The 27,107-nt window shown below is 31.0% G+C and overlaps 1 protein-coding gene and 1 long non-coding RNA gene across 5 annotated transcripts in view; one reads left to right on the top strand and one right to left on the bottom strand.

Moving 5' to 3' along the window:
* LOC139498496 (PHD finger protein 14-like) overlaps positions 1-8,685 on the bottom strand; it is a 123,239-nt gene extending 114,554 nt beyond the window's left edge. For 3 of the 4 annotated variants that reach the window (XM_071286902.1, XM_071286904.1, XM_071286901.1), the window contains exons 1-5: positions 8,480-8,685; positions 5,039-5,718; positions 3,764-3,881; positions 1,987-2,439; positions 1,033-1,062 (exon numbers count right to left, since the gene is read on the bottom strand). In XM_071286902.1, coding sequence (XP_071143003.1) covers positions 1,033-1,062; positions 1,987-2,439; positions 3,764-3,881; positions 5,039-5,713 — 1,276 coding nt within the window. In that variant the 5' untranslated portion in view covers positions 5,714-5,718; positions 8,480-8,685. The remainder of the gene's footprint in view (positions 1-1,032; positions 1,063-1,986; positions 2,440-3,763; positions 3,882-5,038; positions 5,719-8,479) is intronic. The other variant, XM_071286905.1, reaches the window with a different exon arrangement.
* Positions 8,686-16,863: 8,178 nt separating this feature from the next.
* Positions 16,864-26,767, top strand: LOC139498487 (uncharacterized). The gene is made up of 3 exons (XR_011657945.1): positions 16,864-17,111; positions 21,072-21,201; positions 26,686-26,767. It is a non-coding gene; the product is annotated as an uncharacterized lncRNA (long non-coding RNA).
* Positions 26,768-27,107: the final 340 nt, after the last annotated feature.

Below are 27,107 nucleotides of genomic sequence, written 5' to 3'. Positions count from 1 at the left end.
AAAGTTAGCTGCAAAATACAAGTGATTTCATTTTTTAAAATATATAAGTTAATAAGGCCACAATAGATTTACCACTGTTCAAAGTCATAAATCGATTGAGAGAAAAAAATCTGGGCTACAAACTAAAACCGAAAGAAACACATCAACTATAAGATGAAACAACGAAACAACAGAACACTGAAATGTAACCATAATAAAACCGACAATGTAACATACATAGAAACGAACTATTAGTAAAACTAGATTTCAAAATGCTTTATCTATTTTCATTTTATCGTTTAGTATATTCCAACGAAAGCTTAGTGAGGTACCATTGGATTCTTTTGTGCTTCGATTCTATCCGGAATGTTTTGTAAGATTCAAATATTTTTTATTATCTTCTAAAATCGTTTTATTTCACTATAAATATATTGAAAAAAATCTTTGCCGTCAGATCCTTGTTCCAATGAGTATAGATCGATAAATTAGGAACAGATATAAGACCTTTACCTCTTTAAAAAACGACTAAAAGTACGATATTTTATTGATTTAAAACACATCCCACTTTCGATATATCTTATATATTGGAACAGCAAATAATAGTCATCATTGTTGTATATTAATGTCCCCCCTTATTTATATATCCACTAATAGCTTATTGTAGAATTAAAATATATACCTGAACTTGTAACGATAAGCTGAGTTTGTTTGAGATCTTCATATCTAACTTGCAGTGTTTGATTTAAGTGCAAGTCATTCTTGTAAAAGTATTTGGAATAAACTCATCAAGCGACAAACAGCTAAAAAACAATTACGTATACTAAATATGAATCTAGACCGGGTGTGTTTGCTGGTTGAGCGTCCTTAACCACTCCATATTCATGAATCAATCGTCATGTTTATCGGGAATCAGTTGAAGAAGACAAGAATGCTTAGTTTGCAAAATATACTAATAAGTTTAAATTTTGAGATCAAAGACCACGAAAAAAACCACTATACAAATATTTCCGTTAACTTTATGTTTTGATTTCTGAAATTGACATTTTTACTTACTTCTTGCTTCTTCAAATCGGTCAAAACATTCTGAAATTAAAATGAAATGTACACCTGTCATTCACCTTCATCAACAATAGAAACTTAGATATCAAATTCAGTGACCATTTACTAAAGTACAGTGTACTTTCTTTGGTGAAGTTCGTGTGTATTTTCTTGTATTTTTCAATATTTTAATTTTTCATTATATTTGTTGTAAATTGTTATAACTGTCTTGTCCGTCGTTTGTGCTGAAAGATAATCATGTTTGTGTAACCTTTCATTGGCCAGTCTTGTGAAGAAAATGTATGTGCACTTAATTATTTAAAGTTTATGAATTTGTTAAAATCTGTTAAAAAAAACCTGACGGAAAACATCTACTGATTTGATGTTGGTTAATCTCTAATTTGCGATTTCTAGTCATGTTTTACCTTAAGTAACACGATGGCTGTCACGTATAGAGTAGGAACTATTTGGTCTTTCGTAAAAAATAAATGTTTTACAGAAACATTCCACGGATTTCATCTTCGGTAGCTGATTGTTTTTTCGAGAACTGCAGTTAGTCTTTTTCGTTCGCCATTTGGTAGTCCTAAAATTTGCCCTGGGTATTATCTATATTTTAGAATGAACCCGGTGCAAATTGTTTTATCCTATAAGAATTTCATACAAGTAAGAGGTTTAGTACCTATATAACTAGGTTTAATCCTTCATTTTCTACATATAAGGAAATGTCTGTAACAAGTAAGGAATATGAAAGTAGTTTTTACTCGTTTGATTTGATCGTAGACATTCTGAATTATTGGGGGTTTTTTTAAACTTTTTATGAGCTAGAACATGTAGTTATAAATGCATCAATATATCATCAAACATAAAAGAAAATCAGTTTCAGTACCAATTCCGTGTTACGATTTATGCATGTTAAAAAAAAGTTAACTAAGAAAAAATATCAACATTTGATTTATAGTGTAACATTACTTCTGATGACACTCCTCTTTAACTTTCTGTAGTTTGCCATGGTTCGAATCTTTTCTTTTTCCATATCGCTCTGTTTTTCTAGGGTTAAGATTTTGTTATTATTTGCTGCACATTTTTTTTCCAAATCTGTGATCTTTTGACGACTTTTTTCTTCCTGTTTTCTTGCCACACCACTCTGCTTTTCTAGGGTTTTCAGTTTTTCAATATTTGCTTCACAATTCTGTTCCAATTCTGAAATCTTCTGACGACTTTTTTCTTCCTGTCTTTTGAGAGCTTGAATCAGTTCACAATTTTGTTTATGCTGCTTTTCCATGGATTTTATCTTTTCAAGATTCTTTTCACACTTATTGCAGTAAACATTGTTATGACACAATGGACATTCGTTTAAACAGTTACCATCAGTTAACGATGAAGTGCATTCTGTTTTGATCGTTGTTCTTTCAGTTTTTATGTCTAAATAATAGAATGTGTTTTTGCTTATCTATGTTACAATTATTTATAATTTTACCTATTATCATTCAAAATATATCGTTTAACATATAATATACAAAAACACATTATGGAAAATGTAACTTCGATCATTAAAATTAATCAGTGTAATTATATTCTACAATGATATCAAGTCCCATGATGTGCCAGTCAATAAATCATGACGATTTGGATGGGAATCTAAGGCCAAATAAAAAAGTATGTGTGTTTCCAGTTACATCTGGAAAAAAAATCTGGAAAAAGTTAGGGTAGGTAGGTAGGGAATTTTTTTTTTTTTTTTTATTTTATGGGTTTTTTTTTAAATTGAGTCTATGGGAGCAACATTCTGACTTTAACAGTGCTTAATGAAAAAAGACAATAAAATCTTTAGGGTAGGCTATTTTTGAGGCGAAAAAGTAGGGAAGGTAGGGTTACTGGAACCACACATATATTTTTATTTAGAGCAATAGAGAAAAATTGACCCAAAGAATAAAACAATCAATAGTAGTATAGAACGGTTGTTCAAAGATCTTTACACCAATTTATTGATTAAGAGATAACAAATCTGGTCACAAACTGAAAGATAGATAATAACGGAAAAATAAAAATAAATTTTTTTTTTATGAACAAATATCCTTAAAATAAAAAAAAAAACAGGGGGATCTCGCATCCAATCCCACATTCATGGACAAAGATATCTCTTGAATTTACATTGCAATACACGAGGCTATTGTGATCGCAAAATAATTTTTCAATGGAGCATTTGTAATTTTTGGTGTAATTATGCTTTATTAGAATTTATATACATACTTTTTAGTATAATATATGGATTTTTTTACGTGATAAAAGCCCAAATGGGTAAAAATTTATGAAAAAAATTGGAAAATCATCAGAATGGAGTACTTTCAGATGGCCGTAGCAAATAAAGAAGTGCACCATCATATGATTTTTTCTTCAACATTTTTTTTCAGTCAAATAAATCCAAAAATCAGGCTATGAAGAAAAAAAGTTTAGTTCTAGAAATTTTGGCACATCAGAGGAGTACATCCTTAATATGGTTAATGTGTCTCTTTCTTATCGATTTACGAAATATGAGCAACGTCAAACCACTATCGCCTTGATTTATATTACTGCAAAGATTTTTTGTTTATCAGTATTTATCCGCATGCCTTAAACGTTTAAGTATGTTTTAAATATGAACTCTCGGAGTTAAATATTGATTTGACACAGCATACAACGCTTTTTCCGCAAATTCGGGACCTTTTAAAACAATTTCTTAATTCTACCACGACTGAGCTTCTACATGTACCTTTATCTTGCTGAAAGTCTTCGTTCATTTCTTTTTTCACAGCACCAACCTGATGTTGACTGTTGTTTGTGAATATGTCAGTACTTATCCTGCCGAGCTGTTTCCTTATACCAAGACACTGCATAAATAGTTGTATAGTTTTAAAACTTAAATCAATGATCGATGTTGCTTAATTTCAAACATTAAGGATGTACTTAGGTGAGGGTTTGTGAATTCAAAAAATCAAGAATTTAAAACTGATACTTTTAGTAAGAAGAGCATTAGTTAAGGAACAAAATAAGCTGTAAATAGGTCATGGAGCTCCTTTTCAAGATAATTGATTTTTAAAATATGGCGGGAAAAGCTGACTTGGACTTTTACCTTATGTTTGCATTGGTATTATATGGGTTTCAAATCAAAAGATATTTGTTAGTGTACGCTTATCTGTTTTTTACTATCTGATGCGCAAATTCCGATTGCAAACTTATCAGTTAAAAAGTTGTCATTTTTGAAAATGCCTGTACCAAGTCAGGAATATGACAGTTGTTGTCCATTCGTTTGATGTGTTTTGTCATTTGATTTTGCCATTTGATTATGGACTTTACGATTGAATTGTCCTCGGAGTTCAGTATTTTTGTGATTTTACTTTTTAAAATCAAAAAGTTACATATTTGAAAACACGTACTTCATGTATTTATTGCATCCAACTTTTTTTTTATAAGTGAATTTGATTACTTTATATATGTGTTTCCGGTGGAATAATTGAATGTTTGTGTATTAGTATTGTCTCGAGTACCACTGAAATAAGTATTTCTACATAGATATATAGGAAGAAGTGGTATGAGTGCCAATGAGACAACTCTCCATCCAAGTAACAATTTATCAAAGTATAAACCATTATAGGTCAAGGTACAGCCTTCAACACGAGCCTTGGGTCACACCGAACAGCAAGCTATAATGGGCCCCACAAATTTCTAGTTTAAACCATTCAAACGGGAAAACCAACGGTCTAATCTATATAAAAAAAACAAGAAACGATAACTTATAATGAACCACATATTTTTAAACAGACGACAACCACTGAACATCAGATTTCTGACTTAGGAAAGGTGCAAACAATTGCAGCAGGATTAAACGTTTTAATAGTACGAACCTTCTCCCTTATCTGAAACTATAGTATAAAATCACAAAGACACACGTTCTTCTTGTAAGTCATATATTTCTAAATATCATGAATTTGCGATTTTCAACAATTTTAACTGTCACCAGTTTGGCGGAAGGAGAGATTAAATTTACCTTTCCATCTGTTATCTTGTCCACCATATCTTTTACACACTTGACGTCAAAATTAGATATCTTCAATAAATCAATACTCGTATTGACTGATTCTTCAAAGCAAGTAGGTGGAACTTTACTAGCTAAACCTAGAACGGATCCTTCTAACATTGTCCACCACCTATCTAGGGTTTCTTGGTCAACAGATGATAAGCTTTCTTCGTGGTTCAGTTTGTATACTATATCATTGACTGTTCTCAACCACATGTCCTCAGCAGGGCGTAAGCTCACACAGTTTTTCATCAGTGTATATGCTAGCCTGATGTCAAGTTCATCCAATGAACATCGGTCGTTAACCCTAACGTCGCAAATGCAATTTTGTTTTACAGTATTTCCAATGACAATGAAATGTTCTGGTGTCATATTTGGCCCTACTTTGAAAAGTTCCTTTATTTCTTCTTCTTTTAAACATCTGTCAGTCTTTCTCACAAATGCAGAGTGCTCACATTCACAACATGCTACAGAATGTCTCCATAGATGGTAAATAGAATGCTTGTGTAAATTGAGAAACTTTACAAATGAGTTATCGAAGTTGATGAGTATGTTTGATTTGATAAATGACCGGACAACCTTCCATGAAATTTCTTCAGCAAATATCAACAGTTTTAAGAACTGCTTTTCCTTTACTGTACTCATTATTGCTGCAAAAGATAAATATGTAAAACCAGTAGCATGAGTTATCACAGAACTAGTACTGTACATACTTTTGTTTAGGGGCCAGCTGAAAACGTGTCCGGCCCTTCTGGTGTTTAAAATGTTGTATCATTTATCTGGGTAAATATATTACAAAGTATTCTGTTTGGGGTTTTTGTTTTGTTTTTGTTTGTTGTTTTTCTGTTGTTGTTTTTTTTTTTTTTTTTTGGGGGGGGGGGTATATTTTTTTTTTAGTTCACAAAATTCGGTGGTAAATGTATCTGTAATCCAATAAAAGAATAAAGCCTTTGGTTGTATATTATAGCAGTCTTTTAAGATAAAGTAAGCTTTATAGTGATATATATTAAAGTAAACACTACAATTTATTAAATGCTCATCGATCAAGCCAAAAGATGAGGCAATAAAACGATCGCCTTCTACAAAAAGTAAATCTTGTAATTACACATTTTAAATATATAAGCCTTTTGTCTCTTTTTTATTTAGTCATGAGATTCTTTCAAAAAAAGTAAAAAGGGAGAGAAAAAAAATTGTGTTTGGAATAATTCAATATCTTATAAACAGTAAATTTCCCTTTACCTGGCCTTATCATTTTTTTCCTGAAAATTCTTAGCTATGTATTTCTTCAATCATTCATGACAATGAAGTTGAAGTCACATTTTTTGTTAATTTTTTTTTTAGAAAAATCCAAAATTACAAAATTACAAAAGTTTATTCCAACACTTTCTACATAAGAAAATGCCTGTACCAAGTCATATATCTTGTATATGATAATAAGGAATATGGCAGCTGTTGTTGTTATCCATTCGTTTGATGTGTTTAAGCTTTTGGTTTTGCCGTTCGATAAGGGACTTAATATCCTTCTTGAATTATTCTTGGAGTTCAGTATATTTGTGATTTTACTTTTGACAGTCACAGCATGGTCAATTTGACACACAAAAGCAACGAAATTTTATAAAACTTTTTTAATATTTTATATCACCAACCTATTATTTTTTTTTGTTAAATTTATTCAGATTTGCCCACTTTATCTTAGTTTATAGTTGAAGATATGATATGAACAAAAGTATAATTGTAAAATTGTATTATTTTCGTAACCATTTCTTCAAAAAGTATAATAAGGCAGCTACCATTTGATTTTTATGGGGGGGGCTAGGATGAGAAATTTTGTCCTGCATTTTTTTTTAGTTGTAATCTCTGTCCTGCCTTTTTATTTTTCACTCTATTCGTTCCTGCCTTTTTTTTATTAGTTTGTCCTGACTTTTTTTCATAAATTGTCATCCTGCATTTTTTTTTTTTGCAAAGTGTCTCATCCTGCATTTTTTTCTTTTTACTCAGAACTCCTGTCCTGCCTATTTTTTTCAAATTTCATTCCAGCCCCCCATTAAAATCAAATGGTAGCTGCCTAATCGCTGGAAAGTGGTTTTAGAACCACCCCCTCCTTTTTTGACGATAAATGGGGACATATAGTTGAACCCCCCTTGTATGCTTGTGATGGTAACACCCCTTTCGAAAACGACTGGATCCGCCTGTGCGGCCACTTGTCGGAAAATGTTCACTTTTAGGGAGCTACCATTTGATTTTTATGGGGGGGCTAGGATGAAATTTGAAAAAAATAGGCAGGACAGGAGTTTTGAGTAAAAAAAAAAGGCAGGATGAGAAACTTGTTAAAAAAAAAAGGCAGGATGACAATTTGTGTAAAAAAAGTCAGGATAAACTAGTAAAAAAAAAGGCAGGACCGAATAGAGTAAAAAATAAAAAGGCAGGACAGAGATTACAACTAAAAAAAAAAGCAGGACAAAATTTTTCATCCTAGCCCCCCCATAAAAATCAAATGGTAGCTCCCTTAGGGACGACATCAAAAGTTTAATGTTGGAAAAAAAAACTTAATTCACATAGTTTTGTCACTGACCCCCCCCCCCCCCCCCCCCCCTCTTAACTTAATCAAATATGGGAAAAATTGATTTACCAATATGGATATATGTAAAATCGATTTTGGATTAACAAAACTTGCAGCCATGTTGACCCCCCACCCCCAAACTATTTGATTTAAGTTTTTTATCCTACATCGATCTTTTGATGTCGTCCCTTAAGCACTATTAATCTGTTAATGTGAAAACGAAATCAGAACTTTCCGGTACTAGAGTTTTCTAGAGATTCGAATTGGTTTACGAGTTTTGAACATCGGAAAATGTCTATTCTATAACAAGCAATATTCAACACTTTCATAGAGGGGCGTAAAGGGGGATCGATCTGCATGGAAAAACGCGAAATAAAATTGCCATTTTACGATGAACGAACAATTAAAAATTCTTGCACGTTGATCGTTTTACCGATTTCACGAAACACGGTCAATAACAAACATTTTTACGACTGCACGTGAAATAAAAATGGCAAAAACCGTTACACGAAAATAACCCTTTACCACCCTCTTCATAAAAAAATACAACATTTAAATTTCTGACAAAAATAGATTCGCGCCTTTTCAATACGAAAGTAAAACTAATAATAGATCTGATTCATTGACAGGTGTTTTGCTTGCATCTTTTAAACATGTTATTATATTTAGATACACTAATAAGAAACCATATCACATTCATCACAGTTGATAATTCCCTCTAGACTACCACTCATTACATGATCTTACATAGACATAAATTAAAAATGCTTTTGGTAAACGTCGTAAGATAACAACTTCCTTATGTTTTTAATGTGAATGTTAAATCAAAACTGACTTTACTTTGAGCTTACCATGCCTTCCTCGTATTTTAATTCCTTCAAAGATTCTTCAGACTACAATTGATTTAAACGCAAATTGTAAACACACGAGACACACCTACATACATATACTTAATGACAGCGGCATATAAAATTCCGTATTTTCTAAAAATGTATTTGACCTATTTGCATTTGATAACAATGTACGGCACGTCTTTTTAACATATTGAGTTGATTATAACATGAGACACATATCTATATATATATTTATGACACATATATATAAGCTTTGGGAATTTTTAGAATTTTTAGAATACCAAAATGAAATTGAACAACGACATTGGTTCACATATAAGAGGGGGGATAGGAGGGGTCTTGATCCCGAAATCCCGGACTTGAAAAAACGAAATTCCGAGGTCCCGAATTTAACATGTTTAAATAAAGCAAATCCCGACATCCCGAAATCCGAAAAAAAGGATTCCCAGATCCCGAAAGGGTCAATCCCGAAAGGGTCAATCCCGAAATCCCGAGCTTAAAAACACCCGATCCCGGAGTCCCGATAAAGGTCCTATCCCCCCTCATATATTAATTAAGGTATATAGGAATTTTTTTCTGAGACGAGTGCCTGTGCATTGGTTGCATATCAAGACTTTTTGACGTACACAATTTAAATTATTTACAGTCTACAAATAGCAATTTAAATCGAACGCAAAAATGAGGTCCTCCGTAATCAGTATAAAATTCAAATGTTGTTACCTGTGAAGCATTTTATTAATCCCAAAGGATCGACAACAGTATGGTCATGCAGTCAACTACCCTAGCTAGGTCTGGTTCCTAATTCTAGGATCTTCTATTGGTTCTATATTGTATTCTTTCTACATATATATATATTAAATATATATATTAATTGTGTTTAATCATTACTCTCTATAAAAATGGTTACTTTGAACAACTATCAAAGCAAAGGCGGACCCCCCCCCCCCCTTTTCAACGTGGGAAAAGTTAGGTTGATTATATAGGGAATCACTGAAGCATGACTGGGGCGGGCCCCTTCTTAGGTCAGTCAGCGCTCGTGATTCAAATATGATCCGATATGTAGAATAAATCCGCTTCAGTTGTACTTAATTATATATAATATATAACTGTAAACGATCCTGGTTCAGGTCCGGGTTTAGGCGAGGTCGACCTGTGTCAATTTTGTTGACCTTTGTACATGATATATGTAGGCACTATGTATACATGGTATATGTTTTACTTGAATTGAACTAAATCGAGAAATTTTATACGTTTTGTATTTCTTTGATACATATGACGTGGATATGTACTTAAATATTCTGCCATTGTGTTATTGTAAAAGAAAAACACAGAATAATCGTACAAGTGGAAAGTTAAGCTAGCTATGAGACCATGCAGGGGTGAATTTCTTTAACCTAATTCTGTAACATGTTTCAGTATAATGTTTCGAAATCAGAAACATGATTTAATGTTATATAAAAACAGTATGTTTTCAGAAAACCGAAACATGTTTCTGTTTCCTGAAATATGTTGCTTTTTTTCTGTTTTCTTTTTCTATTAAAACAAACTACTATCAACGATAATATAGTTGTTGTAGCGGCTCATTCCTGTCCAGAGCTGCCTGTTCTACAAATTTGATTCATGAAACTTTTAGCACAAAACCATTTGTAACTTTATTTATTGTCACTGTCAATGATCAGCTGAGAAAATGCAAATCGGCGTAGTAGCTATGTTGAATTATTTGTTCCAAATTGCACTTTCAATGAATTTCGCCAGTGTTTTCGACTCGCCAAACTGAGAGGAACTTTTGAATATATACTTTGCTACTTGGATGTCTTAGCTTGAATGCACACACATTAACATTCAAGGCTCGTATGCCAAACAATTTCTCTAGATTTGTTTTACTCATAACCTATGGTACTAGGGTTACAAAGAATCAATCCGTGGTACTACAGACAAAGTAATAAGGGAGATATATTTATCTATTGTCCAGAATTCTATTATATGTGCAAGTTTATTTAGTGGCCAACTTTATGAAATGCAAATTTTCAGTTGTTTTTAGTTTGGCTTACCCTTTCAGAATGCATAGGTTCATTGCATGCATATACTTAACATACATAAAATCAAAGCAACACGCGAGCAGGAAAATTCATAACTTAATCGTGAGGGGTATATCACAATTCAATAATGTTGCAGGGTATATATAACGACCAGAGAAAATTTACATATATAATTTGTGGATCTTCAGGTCGTCTTTATATGCTGAAGATTGCAGGAATAAACAAAAATATCTTGCTGACTTAAAAACATACTTAATAGGAGATCAAGCTTATCCTTATATTTGGGGTTCTTTGACATGCTGAATCTAACCTTGTATCCAGTTTGGGGATTTTTACCAAGTTACCGAAATAGCCCACATAGAGGTCTAAAGGGTCTCAGATCATCAAACATGAATTGTAGCATGTATGTTGTGTACAATTACCCAAATGTGCATTGTTTGACCTCTGTGGTAGTATCCACTCGCGGATCTAGAAATTTTATAAGTAACCCGCTCCAGTGATTCCATATAAAAGTAACCAAATGTTTTCCCAAAAAGGGGGCAACCCCCTGTCCCCCTATAAATCCTCCTCTGGTATCGAGCTGTTCATTACGGATAATTTTTTTTGTATCAAGGGTGCTCTACTTCACGTACCAATCCAAACAAAAAAGTTCGCCCACACCTTACATTTCATGTTTTAATGACTGTGGATAATTTATGTCAAATACCGTTTCACCTTATACAGTTAAAATCATGCAAGCAACAATCGAGTCAAGAACATTTGTTCTACCAAAACTGTCTTTTTCAGAATAAGGAAATTGAAGCAGTTGAGGATACAACTGGGGAAAGTTAATCTTTTATAAGCTTTTCTGTCATCATTGCGTTTCAAAATGCATATTTTTCTGTTCGCAAGTGTATTTATTGCGTGGAAGATAACGTCCTCAAATGCTCTCGTCTCTATTTTACACAGACTGCACTTAAACTCCGCAATATCAATCTTTGACTTCAAAAACATACAGAACTATCTTTTAATTTTTTTTTAAATCAAGGAAAAACGTAATTTGAAGAATACTAATATGTCATTTTGAGAAGCGTTTTTGTTACAAGTTTGAAAAGCTAGATATTTGATAAAGAATGAATGAGGAGTTTGTATTTCAATTTGAAAATACATTTATCATAAATTCTAAAGTCGTCAACTAAGTTTTTTCATTTGTTTCAAGTGCATTTATCACATAATTCTACAATAAAAATTCCTCGCATCTTCGAAAATTCCACATCAGAAATGACTGCACTAACAGTGATAATTCATCGCATCTATACTTAAAATGGATCGCTTTCAAAAATCGATATGCTGTATTATGTTGCTTTTATAACACTTATTTGAACTTTAATGCTATGTTTGTACATAATAAATACATATCACAATGAAAATATGTAAAAACTTTCCTTCAAATCAATTAATTTGGTATTTCCAAAACGTAAACAAATACAGTTTTCCCATGATCCTTTATTCTACAATAGACATACCCGCATATGACAGTGAAAATGAAGTAGCTGGATTCGCACTTTATATACACTGTATAGGGTCTTTGCATCGGAACTAAACACATTTATTCAAAAACCAGTTGTTGGCATGACACGGGTTATGTTCTTCTCACATATGTTATGATGGTATGTTATTAAACCCCTAACGGGAAGGATTGTGCCTGATGTTCATATGATGAAATCATAATCTTTCAGTCAATTTAATTAAAGTCTGGAGCTGGCATGTCAGCATGGTCAGTTAACTGCTAGTAGTCTGTTGTTATTTATGTAATATTGTCATTTTGTTTATTTTCTTTGGTTACATCTTCTGACATCAGACTCGGACTTCTCTTGAACTGAATTTTAAGCATATTAAACTCCAAATTGTTCGCAAGAAACTAAAAGTTAAAATGAAACAAGACTAACAAAGGCCAGAGGCCCCTGACTTGGGACAGGCGCAAAAATGCGGCGGGGTTAAAGATGTTTGTGAGATCTCAACCCTCCCCATATACCTCTATATATATATATTTTCATTAAAGCAAGGGACTGATTATTCATTTTCACAACTATATTTTTGATATTCGAAAACATACAATTTTTAAATGATTTGTTTATTATAAATAATACATATAGTATAGTCAAGTCATTATGTACCATTTAATTAGATTAACCCTCCCCCTCTGCAGAATTGAATCTTTTAAATTCCTTATTGCATAAACATGTATTACATACATACATAGTTTTAAAGTTTTGTTATAACTAGGCACTTTTAAATGTATTGGCAAACATACTATGCCGAACGGGAGGCAAAAAAAATTTGAAGGGTTTTGGAGCCCCTGAAGGCCAAGAAGTATAGAACAAATGATGCAAAATCATGCTTTCTGGGTGTTCCGAAGACCCTTTAATAATCTGAAAATGAAGTTTTGTTTTAATAATTTTTTGACAATATTTATTTTGGTTTCAAAGCAAAATGTATAAATTCAGTGTAAGACTGAAGTTTCTAGTGACATCATCAAAAGACCAATGTGCATGATACAGCAAAAATTGAATTCACACAGTTAAGTCTGTGGCTGCTGTTTTTTTTTTTAAAACTCATGATCAAGTTCATAACAAAATTACTAGATTACAAAAGGACTAGCTGCAACACTAACAGAATACAGAAGGGCAATCAATGAACAAAAGACAAATAAATAAGAAACATTGATCCCGAAAAATCAGGGCTATAAGTCTGAGGGAAAACAGAACTTTTTTCTTGCAAGGCCGTGAATAAAATTTGATATGGAGACAAGCGTTTGGTTTTGAAATTTCGTTTTTTGTTAATTACGGCCCTGTTAAAATAAAAGTGAGGTAAGGTTTCCTGAGACAATATACCTCAAGTTAAATGAAACCAATTTTCAGACATTTTAAGTATATCTAAATAATATTTATACTTTTGTTATTAAAAAAAATTGGGAATTGTTTCCCGATTTTTTTGGGGAAAAAAGTTGAATTTATGAAGAATCTGGTGCCATCTCATACTTTAGATTAGACCTGCTGAGTTATTTATTTTCAAACTACCATAGAACAAACCATTTATTTTTGTGATTATCAAGGCTGATTTATTTATTTTCAAAATCCTCCTGCACCTGCCCCCCTCCCCCCCCCCCCCTCCCCCCTTACAAATATCAAATGGTCGTCCCCTTATTTTGAAACATGTTTAAAAAGTTATCTTCACTTTTTTGCTCATTATTCTCTGTAATATGTAATAAAATTGAGAATGGAAATGGGGAATGTGTCAAAGAGACAACAACCCGACCATCGAAAGTTTTTGGGTCCACCTGTATTTGTTGACAACTTCGAAAAAAAAATTACTTATCAACCAATTAAAATGCCGTATTTGTACACACCTCCAAAATTATGAGTAGTTTCCCTTGCCATCTAACAACATTTTCTAGACGATGGCAAACTTCAAGACTGCAAGAAAGCCAGTCTACTTCCTGTTGAAATATTAACAGAAGACATTTTTGTCTAAAATTAATTTACATGTGGAAAAAACTTGCTTATATATGTTAGTTTGTACTGGTGCTTGCAGAAAAATCTTGCCTTTGTTTATGTAAAAGACAGATTTAATCGGGTACCACGATTTCCCGAGAAATACGAGAAAAACGTAATATCCCCAAAAGTTGGAAAACAAACTGATATGGGTAACACGAATCACCGAATAACACTGTTATTATCCGAATAACACATGTAATGACCGAATAACTCTTCAAATATCAATATTAACTCATTAGTGTCACTTAAACATATATTATTGAATAAAATTATATTAGAAGTGTATTTTATAACCTAAAAATGATTTACAAGTTGCAGGTAAGTTAATATTGATCATTAAAAATTTATGGATATCGGTGTGTATTTCCAAGATGGCGACCAAGGAAATCGTATGGAATGAATAAAAGAAAGATTGCATACAATCCCTCAACGTCTTCATCTTGGACCACCTAAGTGGAGCCCTCACGCCACGACAAGGCAATGAACAATGTGAGGGTGGGCTTTTTAAAGTAAAATATGGAATATTAAACTGTTTAAATTAGTTTTTGTTTTAATTTTAGTTAGTTATTAAAAAAAAAATTATTATCTTTATCATATTATTATATTTTTAATTTAGAAATGGATGTTAACCAAGCCCCCTTTTAAACTCTAAAATTACAACTACTAAGATATCCTGCACAAGGCACGGGCATATCTGTCATAGTCCGCGAAAATACTTTATTTAGAATTTATTGTAAAAAATTTATAACTACTAAGATATCCTGCACAAGGCACGGGCTTATCTGTCATAGTCCGCGGAAATACTTTATTTAGAATTTATTTTAAAAAAATTATAACTATTAAGATATCCTGCACAAGGCACGGGCTTATCTGTCATAGTCCGCGAAAATACTTTATTTAGAATTTATTGTAAAAAATTTATAACTACTAAGATATCCTGCACAAGGCACGGGCTTATCTGTCATAGTCCGCGAAAATACTTTATTTAGAATTTATTAATATAGTTGTAAATATTTATTTGTGTTCTTTTTTCATTTTTATAATTATTGGTGTTGGTAATGCAGCTTTGGTAAACCAAGACAGTCACAAGCCTGTTTAATGCAGAGTGTCCATACCGTAATATAATTTCATTATCTCTTAATGATTAATTATGTAATGGGCACGTGTCAGTAAACAACAACCGAATTAACAATATAACAGAAGTGTGAAGTAATGATTATTTTGTTTATTGGAACATATTAACTCATTATCACTACTAAATTATATATTTGGTACTGAACATTTCACTATTAAAACTTATTCAATGTATGAAAATAAAGGAAAGTAGCAATAAAAAAACGTAAATACTAATTTTAGAAGAATATTATTTCTGATTTTTTAGTAACTTAAATTAATTAAATTTAATACATTTTAAATGAAATAAGAAATAAAGGAAATATAATAAACTTAGTGAAAGATTGTCTTCTTAAAAATTAAAAATTTTATTTTAATCTTCTTGTTCCATGTTTTGTTCTCTATTAATAATATAAAAACTCAATTTCACATTTATATACCTTATAATATATAAAACAACCTATATAATATAAACGGTATGTCTGAAATATACTTAAAAAAATACTTACCTTTCTAGGGCCTTGGCCATGTCATACTTGTTGTCTGTAAAGCAGCAGTCCTTACATAGGAACTTTAGAGACACATCTGACCAGGCCAATAACAATGCATCATCCATTGGGACACAAGCACTGTGAACCCAACGATCACAACAACTGCATTGAATGGTGCAATCAACACATTCTTCATCACATTGAACACACGGATATAAAGCCATTTTGAAAATGGAAGACAGCACAAATGTCTTCATGGTTTTTTATACAAAATTATAGTTACTTGTAAAAACATTTATATTTGCCAATGAAAATCTTTAATTTAGTTTTGAGAAAATTTTATTAGAACAAACATACGAATCATCCATTCAGAAGCTTTGTTTTTATTAACACAATCAAGTATAATATTTTTTTAATTAAATTTGAATTGAATATGTTCAAATACTTAATTACATTTTATTTAATGTTGAGTAAATTGTTATGAAAAGTAATTAGTGATTGGAGTAATTGCATTGCTTTGATGTACTGGTTAAATTTTCAAATCCTTTCTGAAAAACAATCATTAGACAATTCTCTGTATATACAGTAAAATATTTAATACTATATTTTCATAGCGTTTTCCTTTGAAGGCATATGCAATCTTTCTTTTATTCATTCCATACGATTTCATTGGTCGCCATCTTGGAAGTACACACCGATATCCATAATATATATATATATATATCCCGAGAAAAAGATTTTTAATGGTGTTATAGGTGTTGTACTGATTACATTAGTGTAACAGCATACAATAATAAGGTTTAAGGGCTAGGCGTTCATATTTAATAAAAGTACACGCAATCTTCATTTAAAATCGATTTTTATATCTTGTATCGTGTAATATTATATCCATCGAATGGCAGGACCGAATACACCTTATCGCTATTTGTCCGCCATTGCTGGAAATCACACAGGTTCCCGTAAAATTTTGACGTCATAAAACAAAATGTCTGACGCCACAATGGAAAAGTGATTGTTGTTGACGTCAAAAGTTCAAGCGGACGGGTCAGCCGGGAATAGCGATAAGGTGTATAACAGGACTAAATGAAAAATGCTTATTAATAACTTTTTCATTTCTCAAAGGATTTATCTAAAATTTGAAATATAATAAGATTTTATCATTTTATATATCGATGTAAGAAGAAATAAATAGATTTCTTTTTTTTAAAACGTCAGAAAACATGACATATTGCACACTGAAACGAGCCAAGGAGTCAATTCTTTGATCATCAATGGCTATACATATCGGAAGGTCAGTGTCCTGAAACATAACAACATATCTTACAAAGTACCATGAAATCGTTTAAAACCAGAGTCGCCACGGATTCAGCTGATGGTCTGACTTGTCAAAACATAGAATTAGCACAACCATGAGGCAGTTGAATGAAAGACAAAGGCTAAAGAACTAGAGGTACGGTCAAGGAAAAAGTCTGGAGATGTATCTTGTTGACCTTCTTCCACCTCCCCATGGTGAGCAGGGGACAACAGTTATATACATGATATAATTGACAATTCCTTACATTTATACAAGTGGCTAACGGAAGAGGTCTATAATGATATAGAAAAATAACATGACTTGGATGGAGAGTTGTCTCATTGGCAATCATACCACATCTTCTTTTATCTATTCACCTGTAATTTACCTGTAATTTACATGTTAAAAATTTGGCGCAAATGCAAAACGCCGCCTGAAATTTTTACTCCGACTTCATTTCAACATTCTATACCATGTGACACAAATTCAGAATCAGATTCATCCCAAATCAACTTCCTGTTTACCAAATACTTACATGTCATAAAAAAAAACCCAGAATAAAGGATTATGGGATATCCATCCATGACACAAATAAATCAGTACATGCACATCAATTAACACACAAAAAGCAAAGCAACAATTTTATTGCTGTTCTTCATCTCAACGTCACATGTATTATACTGACACATACAGGCCATGCATACAATTTTTGTCACACTTTTTTTAGGGAAAATATACAAATAAGAGCTTCCTCAAATTTCTTATTGAGCTTGATGCGATTATGTTTTATTTTGTGATTTGATTCCTCTTTAACTTCCTGTTTAAAGAATACTAAAAGGGAGTATCATTAGTTACCAGTAGCTTCCAATTCTACATGTACAGTACTACCTGTGACATTATCTTATTCATGGTGGCCATAAAAATTATGTCCATCATGGTGGCCCTATATGTCCATCATTATACCCCCTGTTGCTTAATTAATACACAAGGTATTAATCAAAAACTAGTCAAGGATATAGGGAAATCCTGGCTGCATTGAAGTGTTAAAACTATATAACTTACAGGTCATGTGTCTCAGGTAAAATATACATGTATGTGTTTGTGAAATTTAATTACTGTGATTATGACAAGAAAATTCAAAAATAAAATGAAATAATATAACTAGTTGAATAAATAGCTGATTTTTTTTTTTTAATTTGACTCATGACTATTTGTTTTGACATTATACCTTTTTAATCAATTTAAGTTATTTTTTACATGTACTTTATGGTAAGTGAAGAATAAATGAATATCATCTTCTAATATAATGCAAACTTTCCCAATGCCTGCCTTTTTCTATTGAAAAGTTGTTTCTCAAATTAATTTTCTTAAATCAAAATGATTTATACTTAAATCATAGTACATGTAGATAGACTTATCTGCATTCAATACTGTTTTACAAATGTTAAAGATTGTCTTTAGAACTTATTCTAAATAAAATTTAGCCAATTCTTTATTTCTCTATTGAATAAATATATTCAAAATATTCATTAATTCAACAAAATTTGATAATATTTGTATTGTCGTATAAACATATGGTATTTAGTTTGTGACAAAAAAAAACCAAACAAACAAAAAAAAAACAATTATAATGCAAAGAATTAACAATTCTATAAGAAATTAAAACACATGGATTTTTTTTAGGTTTCTGCCCTCTGTTCTAAGAATGACTATTTTATAAGGGAGCCAATATTTTCAACATACATGACATATTCATGTAATAAAGGTTTAGCATTTCTTTCACTTTTTGTTCTTGGGTAAGAGACAATATTTTGAGAAGGTAAACAATTTTCAAATAGATTATCTCAAGTTGTTTTGTTAATTTTACAATTAAGAAAGGAGTGGTCTTCATTGTCCAGCAAGTTGCACAGTTTACATATTCTATCTTTTCTAGGAATTTTATATTGTCCACTATTTTCTATTTCTAAATTATGACCACTAACTTTCTATGTGACACATTTGAGTATACAGTTTTTACCAAAGTTTTTATTCTTAAATCTATTTTCAAAAATGTTCTTATATTTTTCTTTAAATTGATTTTTCATTTTTTTTTTTAAAGTCTTAATTCATTCAAGTCCCTGAAATTGTTAACTTTATCTAAAAGGCCTGGGTTTAGGGAAATATTTGCAAATATATACCAAGAATATGTATCATACCAGTCCAGCACTTCACACAATATAAATGGACACAGAAAAAAATGATTTAATTAATAGACCATAAAAGTGTAACCATCTATATAAGTGTATTTTGTCAAATTTTGGCTTTTAACTGACAGATATTAGCCAAACTGAAGATGTCATATTTAGTAAGTTCACATTTGTTTCAAAAAGGCAAAGCAAGACAGTTTTTTTCTTTAAATATTTTTTTGGAAAATAAGTCTCTTCAACATGTCCATTATGTTAACTCCTGATTTCAGATTTAAAAAAAAAAGATACATTTGTAGGCAAAAATAGTATAATGATATTTGTAGTTTTCCTGAATAATAATAATACATTCAGATGTTATAAAAATTTATTATAAGAGGATTGATATTGTCTGATCATTTTATTTTGTTAAGAAACAGGCTTGCTAAAAATTACTTCCTTCATGGTTTCTTTAAAAATATCACTTGCTTGATTATTAGTTTTTATTAATGATAATTCATTAATTAATGCAAATAAACAATTAAATACAATGAACATCATGTACATTATTTTTTTTTTACTTTTACAGTGATTATCCAGTGACCTTTGGGGTATCACAATAGCAATGGCCCAAACAGTTTACCAAATTGCAGTTAGATTTCTTCTCCAACAAACTGATCAACTGGTAAAATATTTTAGCAGATTGCTCAAGTGAAATGTTGTTAGCATGAAGTGAGTGCTGTGAAATCAAACGTAATATATACCATCCAGATCCAGTTAGTTGATATCTTTGTCATTTGTTTCAAACACAAAAATGACTTACTAGAGTATGAGTCACTGAATAAGAAGGTCTAATTTTGACATGGAAACTTCTATCATAAATGGATTTTATAATCAAATAGTTGAAAACATTGTTTTGTAAGTCTATAATTAATAGCTCTGTTTTCCAACAACAAGTTAGTGCATAATTGTAATTTGGATTTTTTTTTCTAAAGCAATTACTTATCTGCTACCATTAAAGGGAAATAATTTACATTACTGAAAATCAGCAAAATGTTGTCACAATTTTTGTCTGACAAATATCAACTTTCCTCATTTAATTTGTTTGTAACATTACTTTTATGATTATTAAACTTTTATCCTCTGTTTTGAAAAGAAACAATGAAATTTATTTTTAAGATGATTAAAATTTTGAAAAAAATTGTAGGCAAAATCAGAAGCCAGGTATCATTGATTAATTTTTTAGTGTACAATAACTCAATAAAAATTATTTCCCTTTAATGGCAGCAGATCAGTAATTTGTATAGAAAATATTATACGAATCATAATTACACAATAACTTTGTCTTAGAAGACAAAGCTATAAAATACACATCTACAAAAAAAATAGTTAAAGTCTGTTGTCTTTCAAATGCTGGTCAATAACTTTATCTTTGACATTTTTGTCTTTTTGCTTCTCAAGATTCTTACTAAAGAAGACATTAAAAGAAAAAGAAACAAAATCATACAAAAACGAATAAAAAAAAATAAAAAAAATAAAAAAAAAAATTTGAATAAATTCAAAAGACAGAAAAATCAAAAATAATATTAATTAACAAAGACTAAAACAATGTCTTATTCTACATTTTCAAAAAAAGGTGAAATGTCAATTTTGAAAGAAACCTATTCCTAAGTTACCTATACAGGTTAATTTTAAAGAAACATACAAGTTAAAACTTCAACCCTGATTGATTACAACAGGTAACATTATTCAAGATTTCAAGATTTCAAGATTTTATTTGAACACTCAGACATATTTTAGATAAAACATCAACCTATGTTTTATGACCCCAATAAATGGCCAACATCTCAAGATTGAATACCCCAATAAATGGCCACCATTGGATGTTGACCATGCCAGAGGGTGGACATAATTAAGAGAATGTCACAGGCTGTACTGTACTTGTTTATTTCAGTTGTATAGCAGATAATATAGTCTTGATAGCCAAAGCCTTCCACAACAATTTTATCATACCAGATTTCCCTATGGTTAGACAACAAGTAGATGATCTTTATTGGAAAGCTAAGAGTAACAGTGCTGGCAGGGTAAGGTTCTTTATTGGAAAGCTAAGAGTAATAGTGCTGGCAGGGTAAGGTTCTTTATTGGAAAGCTAAGAGTAATAGTGCTGGCAGAGTAAGGTTCTTTATTGGAAAGCTAAGAGTAATAGTACTGGCAGGGTAAGGTTCTTTATTGGAACGCTAAGAGTAATAGTGCTGGCAAGGTAAGGTTCTTTATTGGAAAGCTAAGAGTAATAGTGCTGGCAGGGTAAGGTTCTTTATTGGAAAGCTAAGAGTAATAGTGCTGGCAGGGTAAGGTTCTTTATTGGAAAGCTAAGAGTAATAGTGCTGGCAGGGTAAGGTTCTTCATTGGAAAACTAAGAGTATTAGTGCTGGCAGGGTAAGGTTCTTTATTGGAAAGCTAAGAGTAATAGTGCTGGCAGGGTAAGGTTCTTTATTGGAAAGCTAAGAGTAATAGTGCTGGCAGGGTAAGGTTCTTCATTGGAAAACTAAGAGTAATAGTGCTGTCAGGGTAAGGTTCTTTACTGGAAAGCTAAGAGTAATAGTGCTGGCAGGATAAGATTATATTGACAAGATATGAATTTTGCATGTTTTTGCGGACATTGATGTTTGTCTGATAAGGGTGTTGTGTTCGGCTTAACTTGGGTATTCCAATAATCAAATATGATACTTCACTGGGGTACTGTACTGAAAACAATCCAAGAAAAACATATTGAAATATAGATGTTTATTAATTGAAAACAAATCAGTAGGTTATATATGCAAATACAATACAAAGGCTGTAAATTAAAATCATAGATTAATAAAAACCATCAATGACATTAATTAACATACACATTCGTAAGGGAGAGAAGTAAAATATAGACAAAAAGTCACAGGACATAAAGTCAGAAATTATTTGTTGACAATTATTTGAATAAATACAAGATGATGTTGAAATATTTTCTTTTTATCATATATATATTCATTTTTAAGTATAGTACATTGTTCATGAGCCTCGATAAATGGAAAATTGTTTAATTTTAATCATTCAAATGGCACCAAGACACATTGACACATTGTTTTCATAACAATTATTTGATCATTATTGATATTTATTGAATAAATTTTAATTACAGATTTGCTTTATATAAAATAGTTCAAGAATTTTTTTTTTTTTTTTTTTAGAATTAGTACTTTCTTATTCAAAGAAAATAATCTCAAAACTGAATTGTGACTTTTTGTCCGTGACTTTTTTGTCTCTGATTTTTTGTCTTGTAACTTCTGTCCTACATTCAAAAATACATATGGATAGCTTTATTATTTATTCATGAAACTCAATCAATCAACATTAAGACATAATGACTACTACTGAATAAAGCGACAAAGTGAAATTCATAAATAAATGTGTATACTTATGCTTACCAAATAAAATATAAGTGTTCTGTCTGATTGGATGGTATTCAAAAATTCTAAACATATCTACTTTACTTTTCGTCATGTCAAGACCATTGTATTTAACATGCGTTTTTTTGTGTTGTAATTAATAATTAATTTTCAATAAAAATATTTTGATAATATTATTTTTAGTTATTGTGATTGATATAAAAGAAAAACAAACGTAAAGGATTCTTTTGATATCGTATAGCATGTTATTTTCGCGAGTGTAAAATTTTACAATTATCATTGAATAGGGTATAAGAAATATTTTGGCGGAATCAAAACTTTCATCACTACCTTTGCATGTGTCGTTTTAAATTGGCGTAATTTATTTTGGCGATTTTGTTCTATTCACAAAAATAAGCGAAAATTTGCACCTCACGAAAATAACCAGTTATATGCATATGGTATTTAAACTAATTTATATTCCTTAATATAAAAATATACTAAAAACAAAAACTATCTACAACAAACGCACAAAAAACACACCTTGCAAAATTAATCATACTAAAAATGAAGGGTAGATAATATAGAATCTGAATTTTACATAAATAAACAACAAATAAGGGAGGCACTAGCTTCTGTATCAAGGGTTGGATAAGCGTGGACTGTCATTCTATAAATGTTTTTAAGTTGTTAAGATACTATTCATAAGATAGATACTTATTTTGTCAATTTAAGGGGAGATCATCAAACTATTATGCATGGGTGTCCTACATGTTATAAATCTTATTAAACAGGTGATAAATTAGTATGTGCTGTGAAAAAATATTTATGAGTATGAATCTTAAATCAAGGAGGGACGAAAGATACCAAAGGGACAGTCAAACTCATAAATCTAAAAAAAAAAAACTGACAACGCCATGGCTAAAAATGAAAAAGACAAACAGAAAAACAATAGTACACACGACACAACATAGAAAACTAAAGAATAAACAACACGAACCCCACCAAAAACTAGGGGTGACCTCAGGTGCTCCGGAAGGGATGCACTACACACAATATACGGTCCAAGACCACATTTATTGTCCCTTGATTTTCAACTTTATTTCTCAATGTTTTATGCCTCAAATGACAAGTAGGGGGTGAAATTACACTGTACAGAAAATTGGGTCCAGAATTTTAAAGTAAAGTAGTCAGATTTGGTCCAGCTGAAAATTGTTAGAAATTAGCATTTCAGGAGCTGTCAAAACATTTCAAGACTCCCTAAACATAAAATTGTCTATATTTTGAGTTTAATAGAGTCGATGCAGTTTTCTATAATTTTTATATAATTTGTCCTAAAAGTAGTACAACACACTGTAAAATTTTTATTGAGAAAGCACAGGTGGGATTGTTTTAATTTTCATTTATGTCTAAAAGAAATACACTTATGGAATAACAGTACTGTAGACGAAGAGTTGCCACCGTCAATTGTAGATTTGACGGTCGCAAATGCAGTTTTACTGGCGACACGTAGCGGAGACAGTAAAACGGAAATTTGCGACCGTCAAATCAAAACTGACGGTGGCAACTCTTCAACTACAGTACTGTTATTCCGATTCTAATGCATTACAAAAAGAAAAAATACGATAAAACATGAAAAAATGTCTAAATTTGACAAATAGAAAAAATCCGCGAAATTTCATAAATGATTTTGGCACAAAGACGTCATGGCTAAACGTGACGTCATACAAATGAAAACTTACAAACTGGAGGTTATTACGTTACCTGTATGCTTCAAATTCGGATAAAATTACATTAATACGGCGAATTTGAGGTAGGTGTTATTTTATTTTCGATTATATTGTAGTAATCGAACATTTGTTGATTCAATCAATTCAAAATGGCGGGTCCCTCCTTAGTAACGCCTGGTCAACTGTGGATTTGAGGGCAATTTTTAGCCAATGAAAAAAACTGTTACATCCAAATTAATAGAATAAGAAATAATTGTGGTCTCGGACCTAAGATACTAGAATATTACATATGGTGTTGCATTCTCCTGTTTACATTGGATATTACAATTACATGTTTCAAAGGTTATTTTATGTATTCGAAGCCTTGTTTCAATACTTTTATGTACATTTACGCTATGTTTCTATTTATATTTTATATTAACGATCAATATTAGAAATCTTGCTAAATTTAGATTCATGATATCATGACGTCACAAATAACAAATATTGAGGAAGTGCAGCATTAGACAATTGAAAAGAAAATTTAAAAGTTTGTCAGAAGGAGATATCAAGAATTTTATGTTAAATGCAGACGCTAAGAATACAAGAAAGCTATTAAACACAACAAGCAAAATACAATTAAAAAATAAACAGAAGAAACATTGAACTCCATTTTTCTAATATATTATTTACATGTGTATTATATTAATTAAGAATTTTCACTCAGTCAATACGCTATATATGAACCTGTTAGATTATATTGACACTTGAACTTTGTCCACGGTCAATATAGTCTGAACAGGTCCATATATAACATATTGACCTCGTCGAAGGTCCATTATTGATGAATAATAACTTTCAACTGATGATTAAAACAAAATTCCTGAAGGAATAAAAATTATTAGTAATTTCATTGTATATCCCATATGAAATTACTTATCATTTTTCTTCTGTCAGTGGGAAGTTATTCACAACAAAATATATAAGCAATAAAGCAATATATTGATCATTTTCATAGATAAGCTGATAACATTACGATTTCTACTACTTAACTTCATGATTTAAATGCCAATATACTTATACAAATATTAAGACTAAAAATCATTCTGTATACATTGAACATTTAGATAATCTTGCTATGGATCATTTTATAGAAATTCTGAAAATCGGCTTCATGCAAATAAGTCTAAACATGATTCTAAACTTATTTTTCAAAGTTGTAACTTGCTTTCATTTACAAAGAGCCTTTTCTATTTTTATCACAACTGAAATGGGGTATTGGACTTGATAAATCTAGCTATTTATAGATAGGTTTCAAAATTTTAATTTTCATATTAATGATTTTACATTTTTAATGAAAGGATCTATCGAAAATTACTAATGTATATACAAGAATATATAAAGCATATTATTTACAATTACGGCTAGACATAGAAAAAAACCCGCATATTATTATTATTTACAATAATGGCTAGACATTAAAAAAAAAAGGGTAGGCTGTAATTATAATTTACATTACAAAAGCTTTTCATCATACCATATTTCCCTATGTTTAGACAAAAAATAGATGATCTTTATTTGGTAGTTAAAAGTAATAGTGGTGGGAGGGTAAGGTAATACATGTACATTGTATTACTGATAAGAGGAAATGATCGTTAATAGCAACCATTTCCTCTTAGCAGCTACTGAGACAGCCCTCCAGTAGAAACCAAATGAAATAGAAGTTTACAACTGTAGGTCACTGTACAGCCTTCAACAATGTACAAAACCCATACTGCATATAATTAGCTTAAAAAAAAACAATAACAAATTAAAGCCATTCAACTATAAAACTAATTGCCTGATTTATATGCTTTATATTTCTTCAACTTTGTAACTGTTTGGCTTTATACATATTTTGATATAAGCGTCACTGATGAGTCTTATGCAGATGAAACGCACGTCTGGCGTACTCAATTATAGTCCTGGTATATTTGATAACTATTATGTACAAAACAATAAATGAAAAACATATGATATACATACTGTAGATTCATTATTTTTCGTTGACTACCAATTTTTGTGGATTTCTTGGGTACTAGTGAACCACGAAATTAAAAGATCAACGAATGACATATTTTACATAGGCTTGTACGCAGACTGTTCAAAACCACAAAATTAAATATCCATGAACATGCAAATTTTCTTTATTCCACAAAAATTGGTCCCACGAAAATAAATGAATCCTCAGTAGTGATAACTGCTGAATTACAAGCTACTGACTTTGGAATTTGAATTTTTGCAATATTCAGAAAAATCCTGTTTGATTCATATAAAAAATTTCAAAATGCAAATTTTTCATATTGACAAAAACATCACAATGATTTCTGAATTTACAGTAATATATTTGTAATTGAAAAACAAAAAACATAAAAAAAAATGTAAAATATTTTTACAGGTAGCCAATTGTATACCACAGTTGGCCAGGTACAGCCCTGATGATTGGGGAATATCTATCTGCACAATAGACAGGCAAAGATAATACTATTTTCAGACCAAGAAAAAGTTACTCACTTGTGATTACTAATTATAGATTGGTGTTGATCATCTCAATGAGACTGCTTTTCTTACTTGAGCTGGTACAGTAAAAGTGAGAAAAGCAATCAAGTTCAGATGACAAATGGTAATCTGTGTATCCCTATTTTACCTATGACGACGTTGTTAATTTCATTGACAACAAGCATGTGTGCCCTTAGTTTCTAGCATAAAAAAACTCATATTAGGGAGCTTCCATTTGATTTTTATGGGGGGGCTAGGATGAAATTTGAAAAAAATAGGCAGGACAGGAGTTTTGAGTAAAAAAAAAAGGCAGGATGAGAC

The sequence above is a fragment of the Mytilus edulis genome, chromosome 12 (genome assembly GCF_963676685.1).
Source record: "Mytilus edulis chromosome 12, xbMytEdul2.2, whole genome shotgun sequence".
NCBI lineage: Eukaryota > Metazoa > Mollusca > Bivalvia > Mytilida > Mytilidae > Mytilus > Mytilus edulis.
This window is presented reverse-complemented; position numbering and strand designations above follow the sequence as displayed.